We start from the raw sequence: 20,756 nt of genomic DNA, 5'->3' as shown, positions 1-20,756 counted from the left end.
ACACAACGCCACGTGTACATGGAAAGTTAGATGCGTGAAGGGAAAAAGTGATTTTTTTTTTAAAGATTTATTTATTATTTTATCTAAGTACACTGTAGCTGTCTTCAGACACACCAGAAGAGGGCGTCAGATCTTATTAAGAATGGTTGTGAGCCACCATGTGGTTGCTGGGATTTGAACTCAGGACCTTTGGAAGAGCAATCAGCGTTCTTACCTGCTGAGCCATCTCTCCAGCCCTGAAAAAGTGATTTCTTAAAAAGAGAATTTATATCTAGAATGACCTTGCTGTAGTATCAAGTATTTGTTCCTTGCTTCCTGATAAGACTGACTAAGCAACACATAAAATATTTTCTAAGTTAACACTAAACCCTGGCCTGGCCTGAGAGGTGGGATTACTGGCACATTTCACATTCTGATTTTTTTTTTTCTTGGTTTTTTGAGACAGGGTTTCTCTTTGTTGTCCTGGCTGTCCTGGAACTCACTCTGTAGAGCAGGCTGGCCTCGAACTCAGAAATCTCACTCTGTAGAGCAGGCTGGCCCCGAACTCAGAAATCCGATGTCTCCCGAGTGCTGGGATTAAAGGCGTGCACCACTACTGCCCGATTATTCCTGGTTTTAAGTTCTTAATTTCATTACCAAGAAAAAATTTGCTCATATGGTATTGTGAAATTGGTCTCCTAAGTCAGAGCAGGGGTAGAATAATCAGGGCTTGCAGGAAGACAGTGTAAGACTATCAGTTTAAAATGGATGGAGTGCTACCTACAGATAATTATGTCAGTATTGATTTAGAGGACACCAAACTGCTGCCCACTGCAGAACAGCTGCTGGCTTCATATGGGGAGGGAAAAACATATCCGCACTCAGGGTACACTGAGTGGTTTATTCAAACAGCATAGCAATGATACCATTACAAATTTAATAGAGAGCTGGGTATGGTGGCACATATCTCTAATCCTAGAACTCAGGAGGTAAAGGCTGGTGGATCTCTGAGTTCAAGGGCAGCCTGGTGTACAGAGCGAGTTCCAGAGCAGTGAGGACTGCACCTGAAACTGATGTACCCTTGTATTTGGTTTCTCTGTTTTTTGTTTTTTCTAAACACTATTATACAGGAATTTTAGTAAGCTTGCAGGAATTCACTTAAGGAGGACTGGTATAAAATATAACAACAAGTAAAATTAAAAAATAAAACCTTAAACCCACTCTACTTCTCATAAGGCTGGAGCTGGGATTATGGGACAGCCAAGAACAAGCCCTGTCTCTTCAGATTAAGTCCCACCATTACAGCAAGAGGTAAAGTGGTGACCCAGAATACCTTGTGCTGTTTCAGCAGGAACGGTAATAGCATGAGCATGCCCCCATCATGCACAATCCACCACACATCAATGTTGCCCTCAGAAAACTGCTCCACATTGCTGGGAAAGAAGGAGACATTTTTAGCCACCAGCAGGGCTAGATGGGCAGCAGTTGTCACTCGTACTGTGCCTGTGGAGAGAAGAGCAAATTGGGATCTGCAAACAATCTCTGGGCTTTGCTTCCCACCATTTCAGGAAAGGAAGGTAACATCCATTGACATTTCTTTGAATAATGCGTCCTATTGACATAATACAGTACACTTAAGGAGCAGAGATCACTGTCTGAAGTCTGGGGAACTACTAATTGAATGGGGAACCGTGATTTAGGTAACTGTGGATACTTTATACTACATATTTAATGCATGAATTTGTCAGAGACTGACGAAAGAATCTTTCTAGTTCCTGTGGGGTCATCAGAATGGAATATGACAGTTTGAGACGTGACATAGCTAAATACTTTGTGGACATAAATGTAAAGATGAAGAAGGCGGGCTAACATCAGGTTACTAGTTTTAGGTGGCTGTCTAACAGTATGTTTCATGGCCTCTACTTTAGGACAGAGTTAGGGTGACAGAGATTTAATCTAGTCCCCTTTCTTTCATCAGGTTACTAGTTTTAGGTGGCTGTCTAACAGTATGTTTCATGGCATGGTCTCTACTTTAGGACAGAGTTAGGGTGACAGAGATTTAATCTAGTCCCCCTTCTGGGCCCTCAGGTTAATACAAGACTCTGTACCAATGAAAGTCTTCCAAGCGCGAGCATCTTCACTCTGACGCCAGCCATTGGGCCAGCCCATCACCACTGTGTTGTGTTTCATGCCTCCGAGGCCACAGGACTGGATGAGGTGTGAAATGCCCTCTTTCAGCTTGGCAGCCACCACCAATTGGCAGAATCCTTTTACCTTTTCTGCCTCCATTAGGTGCTTAATGGTCTGAGGAAAAAAAACACAAAACTTCAACTGCTTTATCCTGCACTTTTAACCTTATCGTTCCCTCTGGCTTCTGTATTTCCATCTCTCCCCAGATTCTACATAAGATTATCTCAACAGAAAACTTCAAGAAGTTAAATGTGTTCAGTGAAGTGTCATCTGTATTTCTATCTGTAGCTGGCTGTCCACATGTAGCTCCTCTCCCTTTTCCTCTATTCTGCGTGCTTCCCTTTCAGGTGAAGCACTGAGCACAGGGATGTCCAAAAAGTGAACACCAGACATGGCTTGACTGGCAGGGTGAGTTCACTAGTGGAAACACCATACTCTTGTCATCCCAGGCATGTCCTGACTTATTTTTTCAAGAAACTTAATCTGATGATCCTGGAAGTTTTACTTCAGAATCTCCTCAGATAAGGTTTCCTCCCCCGCCTCCTCTCTTCTTCTATTTATTGTGATGTTTGAATGGTAAGGACACCTGCATTTAAATTATTAGTGCTGCATTTAGTCAAGCTAACTTAGAGCTAATATCATATACCCATTTCTTTTTACCTTACTCCTTTGTTGAAAAGGTAATAATGATGCACAAAATGGATATGATTTTTCCAAAGACACAAATTAAGTCAGTGGTTATCTAGGGTAAGGCTCTTCATTTGTAACCATATGATTTTTTAAAAAATTAATTTTTGTCACCTGGGTTAATGTTTCTGATTTTTTTTACATCTATTATACTATTCAAATGCTTTATTATCCTCTATGATTTCCTAGGAAATCTGTTGTCAAGGGTACATACAGAAAAGCTTTTGTGTGAGTCAGGGTTTCTCTGTGTAGCCTTGGCTATCCTGGAACTCACTCTGTAGACCAGGTTGGCCTTGAACTCACAGAGATCCACTTATCTTCCAAGTGCTGGGATTAAAGGCAGGCACTACATGCCCCGCTCAGAAAAGCATTTTTGAAGTTAGTAGGAATAAAAGGATTTTCCAGCTCCTCTTCTATGATAACATAAAAGGTTTACCATCTGGGAGAGAATGACTGCCCTCTTCCTCACAGCAGTGCTGGCCTTGGAAGCCTGCAGGGCACACATGCTTGAGAAGCACAGACAGAGACAGTGCTCCTCACCTGCTCTGCCGCGAGCGCGTCACCATAGTTCTCCAAGAAGTTCCCCACGATGACAGAGCCCACAATCGTGAGTCCCTTTCCTGCCTTGAGCTGGGAGGCAAAGGTGAGGAGGCGAGGGTGCTTGACGTGTAAATCTTCATCCAGCTTCAGTAGGACGAGCAGCTGAGGCCTGGGAAGATGTGAGTGAGAAGGGGTGGGTGTGGGAAACTGATGGCATCTCCATCCTTTACCTCAGGAGGGCCACAAAGCATTCAACTTTGACAGAAGAATGGAATCAGTGGAATGGTAAGATGAGGGTTCTTGGGTACTTTGAATGTTCTCAGTATTAGCTAAAACTGACCAATATTCACAGAGTAACAACAATAGATATAAGAGTAAGAAAGGCAGTAAGGTTAGGGGATAGTTCAACAGTTCCTTGAGCCACATCATTTCTTTATCTGGTGATCAGCAGAGTACAGCTGTGTGTTAACTATGGGCACACACGACTAAGCTCTGCTTTGTGACTGCTTTACCTCCAGTTTTTAGTGTGAGGAGGTCCTTCCTCTAGACGGAGCAAAGCGAAGCGGGCTGCACTGAGCGACAGCCCACGGATACCATCCCCCCATTCTTTCTCAGCCCTTGGGAGAAAAAGAAAAAAGAGGGATAGTCAGTTTACATTATAGTGAGTACAAGTTCAAAAAATAAAACCCAGGATTCTCTAAATCTAGCAGTAAAGTATGTACAAGGTAGAAGATTAAAACTCAGGCTTGTGGTTTATCTGTTGTCCCCCACTAGCGTGAGGAACACACTGTGAGATGGACTGCCCTACAGAGGGGTTCACAATACAGGCTGCCAGGGTTACTCACTTAACCCTGTGTGGATCTATTCAAAAGTAACTATTTGGAACAGCAATTCAGATTCAGAAATTACTTGTAATTGTGATTTTCAAAATAATGGAAGTAAAGCCAAAGCAATCTGAGTCAGAAGATAATTCATTCCCAGTTTTGGAGGCTGCTGGAGGTTTTGGTTATTTCAGGGTTAATTGTATTTCAGATGATCCCCTGCTTGAGACAGCTAAGCTGTTTATATTTGGGTTATACTTTTAGAGCGTTATTTATGTATATGTGTGGATATGCTCATGGATGTTCATGTGTCTCTAGAGATCAAAACAGGTGCCAGATCCCCTGGGGTTGGGGTTACATGTGGATTGAGAGCTGCTGGGTAAGTTCTGGGAGCCAAACTATGGTCCTGTGGAGGGACAGCAAGTGCTACTAACCACACTGGGCTATCATATCTCCAGCCCAGCATTTCTTTTTTTCCTTTTTGGTGTGGGAGAATCTTGATATGGAGCCCAGCCTTGTACTTGCAACTTTCCTGCTTCAGCCTCCTGTCTACTGTGACAACATGCATGGCCAAACCAGCCATTCTTTTTTTTTTTTTTTTTTCTTAAAGATTTTATTTATTTTATGTGTGTGAGTACACTGTCACTGTCCTCAGACATACCAGGAGAGGGCATCGGATCCCATTACACATAATTTCAAGCCACCAAGTGGTTGCTGGAAATTGAACTCAGGACCTCTGGAAGAGCAGTCAGTGCTCCAACTGCTGAGCCATCTCTCCAGCCCCAAACTAGCCATTCTTGATTGCCCCATTCAGCAGTGATGGGGTAAAATTCAAACTTACCCTTGATATTCAATGTACTTGTAGATCATGCCAGCTATTACCATAGCTACAATGGCATAATACCAAGAAGAAATGAACATCAGAGCTAGACAGATACTCATTCCCATGAAAGAGAGGGCCCTAGAAAATGAAAATCATAATTATAAACCAAGAAGTATCTGAAGAAGCAAGGACTGACACCAGTTTGAGGGGTGCTTCCTAGACTATGGTGGGGATTGTTTTTAATATGTATATATAAATAAATTAATATAAGATATAATAGATATCAATGTATGTTATATATTATATGTTTATATTTCATTAATATAACATACAAGGCACAATTATATAAAATATGATTAATATAACAAATTATATTACTATATTAAAATTATATTATACATTATATAATCAATGATGCGTTTATATATCATATTAATATAAATATAATACATGCTAATATACATTATAATATACTGATATATAAGTGTTGTTATTACATACTAATTTCCAGTTAATTACAGACACAACTTGTGTTAAATCTAAATGAAAATTGTTATTAAAAAATTCCTCATATGTTTGCTGTAGCAAGGACTCTTACTGTTTTTCTTCCTAGTGCTGTGGCTCAAACTCAATGCCTTGTTCATGTAGGCAGGCCAACTATTACTGAGCCTTCACGCCAGCCCATGTGGGGTAAAGCCTAGGCCTTCCTGTTTCTAGGCAATCATGAACTATGAAGAGGATGCTACAGTGCTGTTTGCCTCAAGGACAATTAGTACTTATGTGGAAAAGCAGAGATTGAATACCATCAGGAATCTTAAATGTGGTATTAAATATTTTTCTTGTAAGTATTCCTAACATTTTTATGAGTATTTAATACCCTTAACTGTAGAATCTAGTGATGAAAAGCTAGTGATGAATAGTAACAGCAGATAGATAAAGTATTACTGAAGCTCCTTTGTTTGCAGTATTGCCTTTCTAGTTCTATGACGAATGTTCACTTGTAAATAGAAGAACTGTTACTTTGGAGGCTAAAATATAACACTAAAAATGCTCACCACAAACTTTTAGCTAATGTTAAAGCTAGAGGAAGGATGAGAGGTGTTAAAACCAGTTGTAGGTATATATTTTTGCCACATAAATGACCCATCATTGGCCAGTATTAGTAAGTGAAGCCAGAGAAGGAGTAAGGTACACATATACAAACATAAAAATCTACACGATCATATGCTCACAGGAAAACGATGAGACACATGACAGCTGGACAGTGGTGGTACATGCCTTTAATTAATCCCAGCACTTGAGGGGCAGAGGCAGGTGGATCTCTGAGCTCAAGGCCAGCCTGATGTACAAAGTGAGTTCCAGGACAGCCAGGGCAACACAGAGACCCTGTCTCAAAACAAAACCCAAAAACCAAACAAATAAAAACACCAAAATCCAAAATCCAACCAGCCAAAACCTAGAACAATCTATCCTCCCCTCCTCCAAAAAGAAACACAGATGGCTCCTTCAGGACTGGCAAAACTGTACCACAGTACCACAGCTTTTCACTGAGAGCTTTACTATGTAAGAGCACTGTATTAATGTGCATGTTAGCGCTATTCCTCCCTGTTATGAATTAGTAAAATAAGATTTCAGGAGTCTATATGCTTTCAAGCAGATTCCTGGACAAGGAAGTAGTGAAGGTGAACTAGGTCTTCAGTTACCTAACTTCACAGCTCGCCCTTAGTTACTGAGTGAAGTTCTGATAACAGTGTGAGGATGAAAACTGATGAGATGATGCAAGCCAGTGCTCAGCTAAGAGAGAACAGAAAGGCAGCTGTGCAAGGGGAAGGTGGACGTGAGCCTTAGAAGTACTCAGTTTCTGCCACTGTTATGTTATTATAAAGTGATACATAACAGTTAGGAAAGAGTAGGAAAGAAGGAATGCCAGCAACAATTGAACATCACAATAGTATGGTGTGGCTGGCCAATTAAAAAAAATGTATTCAGGACCCAGACTCTCCTAGATTTCTAGAAAGATGAGGAGGAAGATGAAAACTTACCAGTGATAATAGCGGAATCGAGGCCTCCAGTTGGGGGTTCGCAGCAATGTTTGCAAGGCACAAGCCAAGTTCACAAAGAGGTAACACATGAGAAAAAACCTGGAGGAATAAAAACAGTAAGTGGAATTATTATAAAATGATATAATAATTCAACTGGAGGCCTGTGCACTACTAAACCCTATTTATACAGCACCAACCATTTAAAGAACTTTAGAAGCCTTCTCTCCCAAATCTGTTTATCTTCCAATGTTCTCTCTTGGCTGATGAAACCTTTTTTTTTTTGGCTAGGTAGTGGTAGAACATGTCTTTAATCCCAGCACTTGGGAGGCAGGAGTAGGTACATCTCTGAGTTTGAGGCCAGCCTGGTCTACAGAATGAGTTCCAGGACAGTCAGGGCTATACAGAGAAACCCTGTCTCAAACACAAAAAAAATGTGTATGTGTTTTCCTGCATGTATGTCTCTGTGCCATGTGTGCGCTAAGAGCCTGTGGAGGTGGAAGAGGGTGTTGGATCCCCTTGGACTGGAATTACAGAAAATTGTAAGCAGCCATGTGGCTGCTGGGAATTGAACGCAGGACCTCTGGAAGAGCAGAAAGTGCTCTTACTCACTGAGCCATCTCTTGGGCCCAGCACAACCATTCTTTTCCCAGATGATCAGGACTTAATCCCTATTTCTACTTCCTTATTCATTCTTCCCCTACATTTACCTACCAAGAACTACAGTTCTGCCGACTTCAAACTTCCAAAACTTCTTTATTTTCTTGTTTAGTGCCCTCACCTTAGTTCAGGCTTGCACTTCTTTTTTTTTCCAACTTCTAGTTTAATACTATCCTCTTCTAGTCCCTCCCCCCACACACATACTTTTTTTCTTTTGAGACAGTCTCATTTATGTAACTTTGGCTGTCCTAGAACTGTCTAGATATATATATACCAAGCTGGCTTCAAACTCACAGATCTGTCTGCCTCTGCCTCCTGGGCTGAACTGAAAAGGTATGTACCACCATACCGAGTGAAGATTGATTTACTTTTATATGTAAGGGTGACTGCAGAGGCCAGAAAAGGGCACTGAATCCCCTGGAACTACAGAGTAAGACACAGCCTCCTTCTCTGCGTAACAAATAACTAGTTATCTTCAAGACACATGCCACTGGCTACAGAAACTTCCTTTCTATGTGCTGTGCTTTCGTGGCACCCAGCAGTTACCTTTACCACTCTTCATTCATTGTACTATATGGGAACTCATGGATTTCTCACCTATTATCAGTGTCTTGAGACATCTTCATATTCCCAATGTCAGATAGACAATAAATCATCAGTAATGCACAGGTAAATGAGTAGATGCCAAAAGTGAAATCAACTGCTAATGACTCATAAAATACAGGCAGGGGCTAGAGAATGTAGCTCAGCAGTAGAGAGCATGCCTAGTGCATATGAGGCCCTGGGTTCAAATGCAAGCTTTATGGAAAAAAAAAAAAAAAGAAGGGGAAAAACAGAAGGAAAAGAAGGTAGGGATTCGAGTAACTTTTAAAGTTATACAAGTTACTTGTATGTAGGACCCCTCCCTCTATAAAATCACAGTCATTTATAAAAGTTAGGGGTATATAAAAGTTGTCAGGAATAGTCTTTTAAAGATTTATTTGAATTGTGTGTTCACGTGAGTGCTCACAGAGGTCAGGTGTCAGTTCTCTATGAGCTGGACTTATATGTGGCTGTGAGCCTCCTGACCTGGGTGCTAAGAACTGAACGTAGCTCCTCTGGAAGACCCACACATGCTATTAGCCACCGAGTCACATCTTCAGCCCCATCTCAGGAACATTCTTTTAAGTAAAGTGAAGCCTATGTTTGGTTACCTCTGCCATCATCACTATTTTTAGATGACTGATAGAAATCATGTTATTTATCATTAAACAACCATAGTTGAGAATAAAGTGGCTCTTACATGGAAAGAATTGGGGCCACGAGATCCAGGGAGGCGATGAGAATTCCCAGCTCTGCTATGGCAGCAGTTAGAAGTAAAGCCCAGGTAGGTTCCCCATTAGCTTTGCTGTGACCAAAAACCTGTGCACATGAGAAAAAACATCAGGCATGGGGCCTCTGACACAATGTTCCCATTTCAGATATCTGAAAAGTAACTTCAGAGCAATCATACATAAATGTATACAAAGGATTTTGAGGGCCTTGTACTAAAACTCTACATGTCCCTACATTTATGATCTCCCAATTCTAAAGCTGAAAAAGGTAATATTTTTCATAAAATCTCGAGGGGAAAAAAGGCAGCGGGCACAGCAACCCATCACTCACCCTAAGGAAAGGTATGATGTTATCCTTGGCGATAGCCTGCAGCAGCCGAGGCGCACCTGTGAGGCTCTGCAGCCCAGCCCCACATGTTGAAAAGAAGGAGCCAATAACGATCACCCACGGGGATGGCCAGGATAAGGTGCCTACAACCAAATTCCCTTTTACAGCATCCCCAAATCTGGGAAAGAAAGAAAGAATAGAGAAATTTGATTTGAAAACAACTCTAGATTAAAAGTTAGGAAGACATTCACCCAGTTACGTTTTCTTGCTTGTAAGTTTGTTTGTTTGGTCTTTCTTGTTTTTGGTTTTTTTGAGACAGGGTTTCCCTGTATAGCTCTGGCTGTCCTGGAACTCACTTTGTAGACCAGGCTGGCCTTGAACTCAGAAATCTGCCTGCCTCTGCCTCCTGAGTGCTGGGATTAAAGGCGTGCGCCACCATGCCCAGCGCTCATAAGTTTTAAGTCTCGAACTGAGTCAAACATGAATACTGAAAAATGTAAAGGTAGAGGTTTTTCATAATAGCAGGCATTATGGCACATGCCTGCCACCTCAGCTTTCAGGAGGCTGAGTTTGGGGATAGGAAGGCTACATTTTTTAGTTCAAGGCCAGTATAGTCTATACAGCAAGTTCAAGGCCAGCTCAGGATACACAGCAAGACCCTGTCTCAAAAATAAGTTTCTGGGCTAGGGATATATAATACATCATTTACTTAGCATATTTCTGAGGCCCTATCACCACTGTGGAGGGGAAAATTAATAATACATATTAAGGACACAAAACAAACAGTACAGTTAAAAAACAAGCCAAGCTTCATTTACAGACTTCTCTGTAATGGCAATTAATCTGCCTTGGGGTGGAAACTGGCCCACAGTCGCTTAAGAGCATTCATTACTCTTTCCTTGTGTACCAGATGCCTGGAGGCTACAAGAGGATGCAGAATGCCCAAAACTGCAGGGAGCTACCAGGGAGGTGCTGGCAACTCAACCTGGGTCCTCTGAAAAAGCAGCAAGTGCTCTTAAGCACTGAGCCGTTTCTCCAGCCTCAAGAGGTCCATAATCTTCACTTGTTAGCATTATGCATACTTTGCATGTTTCTATCTACTTAAAACAGTTTTATATCATCCATTATTCTACTATTGATATTCTTCATTAATTTATTCACTTTACATCCCAACTGCAGCCCCCTCCTACAAGTATTCTATAATTTGAAATACTGTAATTAATATCATTATGAACACATATTCAATGAAACATAAGATATTTTTCCTTGAGGCAGATTCCTAAGAATTGCAAAAATTAATATATTTAAACATTTTGATTTGTTCAAGTTAATTTTGTGTCCAGCCACTTTGCTGAGGTTGTTTATTTGCTCCTACAGGAGTTCTCTCGTGGATTTTTTTGGGTCACTTATGTATATTATCATATCATCTGCAAATAGTGATATCTTCCTCCTTTCCAGTTTGTATCCCGTTGACCTCCTTTTGTTGTCTAATTGCTCTTGCTAGAACTTCGAGTACTATATTGAATAGATAGGGAGAGAGTGGGCACCCTTGTCTTGTCTCTGATTTTAGTGGGATTGCTTCAAGTTTCTCCCCATTTAGTTTGATGCTGGCTATTGGCTTGCTGTGATATTGCTTACATTATATTTAGGTATGCACCTTGTACATACTGATGGGACCACTGAACAGTGAGAAGTAGATAAGAGTCCCAGGGCTTAAAAATGATTTGGATCATGGATGAAAATGAGGGGAAACACCTAGGGTAGAAAGATACTTACATTCCTAGTGAAAGGGACTGAAGTGGAAAATGTAAGAATTAGCAGCTTTCAGGGAGAGATCCACAAATATCTCACAAAACATATGAGAGAGAAAAGAAGTAATAAATACTAAGTAGCCTTCATGAAGAAAGTTAGTTTCCAATTCACTCAGAATGCCCAAGTGTTAATAAATAGATGCCTCTCTCTTGTAGAGCAGATGCTGGAGCTATGAAATAGTTTCTTTAACGTGATCTACCTTTGTACAACTTTCTAGCAATTCTTGGTGTACAAAGAAGTATTTATTAGTATTCTGACAACTTTATGTGGTTTTATGGAGGAAGGAGCTACTTTGTTGTATTTTACAAAATATCATTGGTCCTTATTATGTACTATATTTACTGCTTGAGGCAGTAGGAGTCTTTAATCCCAGAAATTTGAGGTTAGCTTGAGAAACATTGCAAAAAAAAAAAAAAAATCACATTATCATAGGCTAAATTATGCACATATATTTTAATCCCCTTTTCAAACGTTTTTTTGCTAAAATCAAATCTAGGGGTGTTGTATGTGCTATACAAGCTCATATATACATACATATATATATACATATATGTATATGTATGTATATATAGTATCTACATATGTGTGTGTATATATACACACACATTTTAGATCAATGTATACATTTTCTATTTTATTAGTTATAACCTGGTTTCTTGATATGTGTTGACACTAGTGACAAAATGTCATAGAAGAAGACATATGGTTGTTACACATACTTGTCTCTGAGAACGACTCCTTCAATACATGCACCAAAAAGGACAACATTGCTTAAATCTGTTATGCTGACAGTCAAGGAAATTATTGTTGTCTTTTGGTTTTATGTAATAACTACACTATCAGTAAATGAGTTGCTAGATTCATTACTTCTATAAAATGCTTTAACAATGCTTATGAAGCAGGCCAACTATCTGGCAACTTAAGTGGTACTAAGAGATGGCATTACTATTAGATGAAAGTACTGATCATCCTAGTTCTATTGCATGATCCCATACCATAACTCAAACCAAGTTCACAAAAAGGATACACACAAAGGATGTGGTCAGGATGGCAAGGATGGTCCCAATGGGAATAGACTTCTGGGCATCTTTCAGATCTCCAGATCTGTTTGACCCAGCCATGATACCTAGAGGGCAAACACCAAGTTAACTTCTTAGCTTTCTGGGCACTCTGATGTTCATACTGATCCTGAAGACTAGGGGTAAACAGAACACTGAGAAAGCTCACTCATTGTGGCTGATGGCCAACTAAAACAAGTAACAGCCCTATCCACTTACCTGTGACCGAGGGAAAGAAGATCCCCACCAGCAGAGTGAAGGAGGTGGTGATATCAGCAAGAACATATTCATGGTTTAAGTTGCCTAAGACATCAGATGACTTGGCTGATGGCTTTTCAATTATCTCACCCTTTGGTAAATAATTACTCCAAAGATTTTCTGCAAAGGGTTGAGGGGTGGGGTGGATAAGAAGAAAGAGAATAGAAGGATAAATGCAATATGGAAGTAATACAACTATATGATTTCTTACCCAAACAATATTCAACCAGAGACGCCTATTGTTACTGTTATAATTACTGTACTGGAGACTGACCCAGGAGCCATTTACTTGCTAGGCAAGTACTGTACCGTAGCCCTCTCTCTACCTCAGCCCTTTAATGTTTTTAAAGAACCATTGTTTCTTTAACATGAACACATGTAAGTATTATAGGATGAAATGTGATATTTCTAATTTGTTTTAAAATAATTTTACAAAATATTTTAGTATAATAAATGTAATTGACTTTTCTAACACAACTTAGTAAAAGTTAAGCAGACTAAAATCACATGTCCCATAAAGCCTATTTTTAAATTATTTCTCAAATGTAAGCTTTTTAAAAAAAAATAGTATCAAAAAGTTTTAACCTCTTAATATGAACTTGCAAGAAATTTGTGGACAAAACATTTTTAAATTAGTTCTCAAATGTAAAGCTTTTTTTTTTTAATTAGTATCAAAACAGTTTTAACCTCTTAGTATGAACTTGGAAGAAATCTGTGGACAAGACATTTAAGGTGGACATCACTCAACAAAAGAATTTCAGAAATTTAGCTGTCTAGGAAAACATAGGTGTGTTTGGTGACATTAAAACAGTTCTATTTTAGCTATCACTGAAGGAAAACCACTGGCAATTTTTCAGGAGTACATTAAATTAGATACAAAGGCAAATCCCTGCAGTCCTAGCTTGTCAGGAACATGAGGCAGAAGGACTGCTTAAGCCCAGGAGTTTCAAGTTAGCTTGAGGAATATTGCAAAATAAAAATATTCACAAAATATTTTATCTTATCCTATGCTACAAAGTCATTTGTCCATCTCTGTTCTCAAAAAAGGGGAAATTTTAACAGCTGCACTTTGCAAGGAAGCTCATTAATATAATTTCAAGAGAAAAACAGATATATGCAGGGCATGGTGGTACATGCCTATAATCCTGCCAGTACTCAGAAGTCTGAGGCCTAAGGATTCTGAGTTTAAAGTCATCTGTAAATACACAGGGATCCATGCCATGTTCAATAGGACAGTCTTAGACAGTGGGCTGGGGTGTAGCTCAATGGTAGAGTATGTGATGCTTGTCAGACATTATTCCCTGGGTTCAATCCTTACAACTGCAATCATAACCATCACTAATTAAGGTCTAGGTCATTGGCTTTAGTGGGGAAGCCACTGCCTATATTTGCTAAATGGACATGCTGTATCTGTCAAACTGCCTTTCTGGCTCTTGCATGTTTGAACTCAAAGCATCTCTGATTACCTGCACAAGATGGGCTCTATCAATATGTCACATGAGGAGGAAGGGGGCGCTCACAAGACCCCACCCACTCCTGAGGCTTGATACCCACCCAGTGTGGGAGGGAGAGTCCTTTTCCTCAGTCTTGAAGCCACTGTAAGGTGCCCACGCTGGTATAAACATACCATCCATGAACATATAATCAGTTATAATTAAATTTAGTGTGTATGCAAACTAATGAGAGATTAATGAGTATGAGTCAATGTGATCAAAATAACATAATGTGCATGCATGTATAAAATATAATAAACTCATTGTTATGAGTAATTAAATACTATAATACAAAGTAAAAAATAGGGGGAGGGTGAAAAATCTAAGATGGGAACGCCTATTTCCCACCACTGTCCTTAAAGAAGAAACAACACAAAACAAACCGGGTCTAGTTAAACTCTCTAACTTACCAGTAATGATACCACTAGCCAACCCTGGAATGCCTTGGATTGAGATGACGTTATTGTGAACAAAGTACTCATCACAGGTGGCATTAAAGAACTGACTCGAGTTGCAGAAGAATCCCCATAACTTTGATGGTACTGTCATGTTGTCAACCTCCTTGGTCTTAGAGCAAATGTCAAGGTGTCTTGATGACAGGGTACGGTTGCCCAGCATACAGACCCTAAATCAAAGCAAACAGAGAAGAGGAGAAAGATCAAGAAGGGAAGAAAGAACAGAGAAAACTAAGTCTTTAAGACCTTTTAATGCTGGTCAGTAAAGGATAAAAACGTCACCTCACAGGGGTTTTACCGCAATGGTAATAGGGATGAACACCTTAAACTGAGGTGACATGTATCTTCTGCCAGGGTAACCCTCACAGATCTCACAATATTTTAATATTTGTCTTATGTTGCTGGAGGCATTAACAGTGATTCAGTATTCTGCCCAAGATCAAGGTCATACAAATGACAGATGTAGGTAATATGATTCAAACATAAGAACTATACAAAGAAACTATGCTCAATTATCTTCCAAAAAATATTTGGCTATTCATCCATTTTCAGGCTCAAAAGAATCCTGGAGGGGCTAGGGAGGTGGTCCAGTGAGGTTGGAGCTCTTGTTCTGGAAGCATGAGATCCTGAGCTCAGATCTCTAGCACCCAGGTCGTTTCCACACAGGCATACACATGGGCAGTCACCGCCCCACCCCCACACCATTACCATGTGCCAGCAACAACAATAACATTCCAGGGAACTTCTGCTCTTATTTTTTTAAAAAAAATGTCCAAATGCCCATATTTTCATTTGCTTGTTTTCTTTCTAGACAGGAGGTGTGGGGGGAGGGGTGTTGGAGGAAAGGAAAGAAAGAAGGTAGGAAAGGAAACGTGAAGATGTCTATTGTCATAACCTCCTGGGACTGCTGGCTCTTCTAAGTCTTCTGGCTACTGTTGTAGGGCAGCCTGACTAGACTTAAAAGCATATCCCTCTATGGCCCAAGAGAAAACTGGCTTTGACCTTAAACCTAGACCCAGTGGTAAAAAGGAAATTTAAGGATAATACAAATATTGACTGTAGCTTTGCTTTTTTCCACTACCTAGAAACATAAACAAGAATGGAGAAAAAGAGCCGTAGTAAAATACTGCTGAGCTCAAAACCCATGGCTCAGATTCTTCAGAGTGGCTTCATACATACACAATGAGCCACCGATCTATCACTTGGCCTCAACAACCCTTAACAAGCCTAGTTTTGTTTCATGGTTTCTCAAAGGTTTGATTTTTTAAAACATATTATTCTGGAATTTTAAAAAACAAAATAGCTTGCACTGGGATTTCTTTTCCAACCAAACAAAATTGGAGAAGCCCAAAGGGGAACCTGAAGCAAAATGGAATTTCCCAAGTTGAGATACAGCTAAACTGTTGCATCTAAAACCTTTATAACTCTAAAAAAGATCTTATTTTATGGCCCTAAGCAAGCAAAATGAAAACTTACGGTGGGATTTATTACTGACATCACACAGAAGAAATACCAAACAGCAATCAGGAAATCAGAGTCCCACGTTCTTGCCCTACCATTAGCTGACTTGGGGAAAGTCATTCATCTTCAGTGGACCTGCCTTTTCATCATGAAAAATAAAGTTTTTGTTTTGTTTTCCCTGTAAGCTAATTTAAATCAGCGTAATATCAATAAATTTGATCCCCTGCTGATTCATGTGACTTCAAAGGCAACTTCTGTAACAAGATTACAAATAACTCAGTGTCAACTGGCCTGTGTGTCACAAATCCATGAGACAATAGGTGAGTCTGTGAGTGAAGACACTGAACAAATCCATCACTTCATTACTGCATATTATGTATGGCATGGAACGTCCAGGGGACATACATGTGATAAGACAGTCATTTCCTTTTATAGCTGGTAAGTCTTAACACTTACAGTACCAAGAAAAAAAATAAACAATTTGGGTAACTCCTAAAAACAAAGATTTAGTTTATGGATATACGGGTGTTTTTGCCTACCTGTATGTCTGTGTGTGTCAGTTGTATGCCTGAAGCCTGTAGAGGCCTGAAGAGGGCACCAGATCCCCTAGAACTGGAGTTACAGACAGTGGTGAGCCATCATGTGGGTGGGTGTTAGGAATTGAACCCAGGTCCTCTGAAGATCAGCTATTAACTACAGAGTCCTCTCTCCAGACCACTACTCTAAAATTCTTTTGAATCGATTTTTATTTTAAAAGCAATTGAACATTGGTTGTTGGTAATGACTATGACTGCAAAGCCCTTCATGGATAGTTCACATAAACACATTCATTATTAGGGGGTTGGGGGAGCACACTTAAAGAGAGGTACCTTAATGATGGCTATGGCTGCTAGGTCTACATTTCAGAAGTGATGAAGAGGGTAAACAAGACAGTATGTCAAGAAGCTTCCTTCTGGGAAACTGGACCAATAGGAAATCACCCCATGACATTCTGGTGGAAATGTTCACATTACCAGATACCATCACTGACTATGTCAAAGATAGGTACGTACGGGAAGTGTGGTGGAGCAAAGGAAGACTTGATGGCACCAGCATAGATAGCCAAGATCGACACAATTACACAGGCCAGGAAGAGTGAGGCAAACTTATTCACATAGCGTACGCCGATGAATACCACCAAGACCATGAGGACCAAGAAGGCTGTACCATAGACGCGCATGTTGTTCAGCATAGCTGCTGACTCCTTGAGTGCATCGTCACTCCGAAAGATGGCAGCTCGGGGGACAATGTATACCTGTCAGAAGAAGAAAGAGAAGTAGAGGAGATGTGCGGCCATTTCAAAACAATCAAGGAGAGGGGCTATAATAGTTTGTTTCTTTTGTGAAGGACAGCTAAACAAACAAACAAACAAAGACCAAAACATTAATTTGTATCCTTCTTTTAAAAAGTGATCTTATTTTTATTATTTATACGTGTACTGTTGTTTTACCTGCATGTATGTTTTGTGAAGGGGTTGTATCCTTTTTACCTGGAGTTACAGACAGTTGTGAGATGCTATGTGGGTACTAGAAATTGAACCCTGGTCCTCTGCAAGAGCAGCCAGTGCTCTTAAGCACTGGGCCTGTCTCCAGCCCTCCTTTCTTCTTTATAATCATTTACTTTTAGACAGGGTCTGATTACCTAGCCCTAGTTGGCCTGGAACTCAAAGAGATCCACCTGCCTCCATCTCCCAAGTGCTGGATTAAGGTTATGTGCCATTCCTGACTGCAAATTAAACACATTTTTATTTGGCTCTAGAATGTCTATAAAAATGTTATGTTGTAGATTATTTTTGTTTTCTATTTGCTATTCTGAATACTGCCTTTCCAAATGGGAACAAGAAAAATGAATAATTTTATTCAAAAGGCTATAGAAAAGATGAGTAGAGAAATTAAAAACTCTTTCATTGGTATAAAGTTATCAAAAAGAGGGGTATGGGATACAACTCAGCCAGTGAAATATTTGTTGCACAAGAATGAGCACCTGAGTTTGATCCCCAGGGGAGCTGTGCATGGTGGTGTGCACTTTTCATCTTAGCACTGGGGAGGTGAGGGCAGGAGGAACCTTGGAGCTGAACAGCTCTGCAGCCAAACGTGTTGAGCCCCAGGTCCCAGGGAAAGACCCCATCTCAACAAACAGGATGGCTCCTGAGGAACAGCAGGTGAGGAAATAGGTTGATTGCTGGCCTCTACACACATACAAACACACATACAATGTAGAAAAACTTTATGTTACTTTTTTCCATTGACATATGTACAAGTCTTTTGTACTTAGCTATGACTTCCCTGGCTGAGGTGATAAAGTTGGGGACAATCAGCCAGAGGGGACAGGACAGGCAGGTGAAGGACACCTCAACCTTTCTGCTTCCGAGTCATGGTAAGCAGACGGTCCCAGGCAGTCATCACCTCATTGGCTGCCACAACTCGCCTGATCTCAGGAACCTTGATATCTAAGGACAAAATAAACCCACAGAGCTTCTACATTGTAGTCAACAGTTAATCCATCACTTACCAGAAAGATTTCAATGGCACCAAGAATATACATGGCTGCTGCAAATGTGGTGCCAAGATAAAAGCAGAGGCCTACAGCCCCGCCAAACTCTGGGCCCAGGGCTCTGGAAATCATGAAGTATGAGCCCCCAGCTACAAGACAAAACAGAATTCGAACAGCATCACAAGAAGAACTGTAAACAAGTCATAAGAAATAATCTTAAAATGTGCACAAAAAGATGTTTCAGACTTTGGGAAATTGAACGTAACAAAGTAGATTTGCTGGGGAAGATGGTGTGTCCAATACTCTACATTTTGTCACTACTAGGGAAAAAAATGGAATCCTTCCTAAAGAAATAAGATAGTCTAATAAAACATTTTATAAGCAAAGAGTATGGCTGAAATTCAAGCACTAAAAATAGTCTAAAAATAATGAGATTTCAAAACCTTAAGCTAAACAGCATTTGTCTCTCTGGCTTGTAGGAAGTGTCTGTCACAGTACCCTATGAACAACAGAACAAACACATTCATGTTCTCTGGAAAACCGTAACCACAGTGATTACTCACTGACACTGTGAATTTCAAGGCTGGGCACTGACCTGGCACCACTCCGTTAGTGGCGATGGCGCTCATGGAGATGGCAGTTAACATTGTCTGTAGAAGAGAAGGATTTTACTACTGAGTGGAGCTGACATTTCTGTATTTCTTTCCCATGTGTGAATGTCAGAGCACTTAGCAAACATTTTACTCTACCTACTTTTAGGACGGGTTGCTGTATAGCATATTCGAAAGGAACAGCTAGGGAGCTAACATTGCAAGGTAGGGTGAACCTACCTACAGACTAGCTACAAGGTCAAGAATACAGTAAGAAGCCAGGCGGTGGTGGCGCACGCCTTTCATCCCAGCAATCGGGAGGCAGAGGCAGGCGGATTTTGAGTTCGAGGCCAGCCTGGTCTACAAAGTAAGTTCCAGGACAGCCAGAGCTACACAGAGAAACCCTGTCTTGAAAAACCAAATAATAATTATAATAATAATACAGCAAGAAACATTGGGGAAAAAAATTAAAACATTATCTAGTAACACAGTTCAGAAAGGGCTTGAAAGAGAGAGTTGCTGTAGACACAGTGACTAGCTAGTAGGCGACTTTAGTGCAAATGAGAGGCAAAACCAACAGTGTGGTAGTGGGAACAAGGAGGAAAGGGTGCATATGAAACAGCTCAAAGAGAACAGATTGGCCCTGGTGAATGGCAAAGGAGTCAAATATGACCTAGAGTTTCAAGCTTGAGAAACTGCAAGTGGGGAAGGCTGTGTCCCTAAATCCTTAATGATACAGGTTATGTCTGCTTAACCTGCATAGTTCGTGCAGGGGGGAGGGAGGATATAATGGTCACTAAGACAACTGCAACAGTAGAAAGTGCAGGGATGGGACACAGAACAGAAGAGTGAGCAGTTTAAATGAAGGAGAATCAGAATGGGTTGAGTGTGAGAGATAATAAGTCCTGGGGAAAACTAAGTGATTTACAAGAAAGGGATAAAAAGAGTTCAAAGTAACCAAACCCAATTCAGGCCCTACCAACTTTATTTTCAGGACATTTTGGAATAGTGTATTCATTTTCTTTTTTTTTTCTTTTTTTTGGTTTTTTAAGACAGGGTTTCTCTGTATAGCCCTGGCTGTCCTGGAACTCACTTTGTAGACCAGGCTGGCCTCAAACTCAGAAATCCGCCTGCCTCTGCCTCCCAAGTGCTGGGATTAAAGGCGTGTGCCAACACGCCCAGCGTGTATTCATTTTCTAATATTTTCTGTTACAACATCAGTGTTTTCATGCTCAAATTATCCATATTTTAAATTATTTTAAGACCTGCATTTTGTTTTGTATTTCCAAAAATCTAGGAAACCATATACTATATAATGTAAGTTATGTCTAATGGGTGCTTAGTGAAAATCTTTTCGATTTTAAGATCAAAATTCTCTTTCCTGTTGGGGTCATGAGCCTTCTCACATATTTTCTGTGCTTGTTCTCCAGGAGGTCAAGTGCATATACTCTTGGCAGCTCAAAATGAAAGCTCTAGGAGCCAATGCACGACTTACACAGCAGCAGCAGATGAGGACAATTGCAAAGGCCTGAAGGATTCCAGCTGTTCCCACTACCCAGGTAAGACGCAGGAAGAGGATCACTCCAAAGATGTTCTGTAGACATGGGAGGTAGACACCCATGAAAGTACCCATTTGGGGGCTCTGAAAATAAAAATGCAAGGCAAAGGGAAATTATATAGTTAGCCATAGCCATAAAAGATGCTTTGACTTACCATA

The 20,756-nt window shown here is 40.4% G+C and overlaps 1 protein-coding gene and 1 long non-coding RNA gene across 7 annotated transcripts in view; one reads left to right on the top strand and one right to left on the bottom strand.

Moving 5' to 3' along the window:
- The window catches only part of Slc12a6 (solute carrier family 12, member 6), a 96,850-nt gene that overhangs the window by 6,707 nt on the left and 69,387 nt on the right, over positions 1–20,756 (bottom strand). For all 4 annotated transcript variants that reach the window (NM_133649.2, NM_001362700.1, XM_006498546.4 and 1 more), the window contains 16 exons: positions 20,535–20,681; positions 19,045–19,099; positions 18,468–18,598; positions 16,970–17,211; positions 14,412–14,626; positions 12,470–12,628; positions 12,220–12,318; positions 11,912–11,969; positions 9,384–9,558; positions 9,022–9,140; positions 7,083–7,181; positions 5,059–5,178; positions 3,909–4,013; positions 3,397–3,565; positions 2,088–2,283; positions 1,313–1,482 (listed from right to left, as the gene is read on the bottom strand). In NM_133649.2, coding sequence (NP_598410.2) covers positions 1,313–1,482; positions 2,088–2,283; positions 3,397–3,565; positions 3,909–4,013; positions 5,059–5,178; positions 7,083–7,181; positions 9,022–9,140; positions 9,384–9,558; positions 11,912–11,969; positions 12,220–12,318; positions 12,470–12,628; positions 14,412–14,626; positions 16,970–17,211; positions 18,468–18,598; positions 19,045–19,099; positions 20,535–20,681 — 2,259 coding nt within the window. The remainder of the gene's footprint in view (positions 1–1,312; positions 1,483–2,087; positions 2,284–3,396; positions 3,566–3,908; positions 4,014–5,058; positions 5,179–7,082; positions 7,182–9,021; positions 9,141–9,383; positions 9,559–11,911; positions 11,970–12,219; positions 12,319–12,469; positions 12,629–14,411; positions 14,627–16,969; positions 17,212–18,467; positions 18,599–19,044; positions 19,100–20,534; positions 20,682–20,756) is intronic.
- Positions 2,280–20,598, top strand: Gm39908. 3 transcript variants are annotated; one of them, XR_003954048.1, is made up of 3 exons: positions 2,280–2,577; positions 3,331–5,881; positions 10,291–11,780. It is a non-coding gene; the product is annotated as a predicted gene, 39908 (long non-coding RNA). The 3 variants fall into 3 exon arrangements; XR_003954047.1 differs by having other exon boundaries at positions 3,328–5,881; XR_866644.3 differs by lacking the exon at positions 2,280–2,577 and adding an exon at positions 20,470–20,598 and having other exon boundaries at positions 4,012–5,881; positions 10,291–10,428.

Source organism: Mus musculus, chromosome 2 (assembly GCF_000001635.26).
Source record: "Mus musculus strain C57BL/6J chromosome 2, GRCm38.p6 C57BL/6J".
NCBI classification, from domain to species: domain Eukaryota; kingdom Metazoa; phylum Chordata; class Mammalia; order Rodentia; family Muridae; genus Mus; species Mus musculus.
Note: the sequence above shows the minus strand (reverse complement) of the source record. Positions and strands in the feature narration are given on the sequence as shown.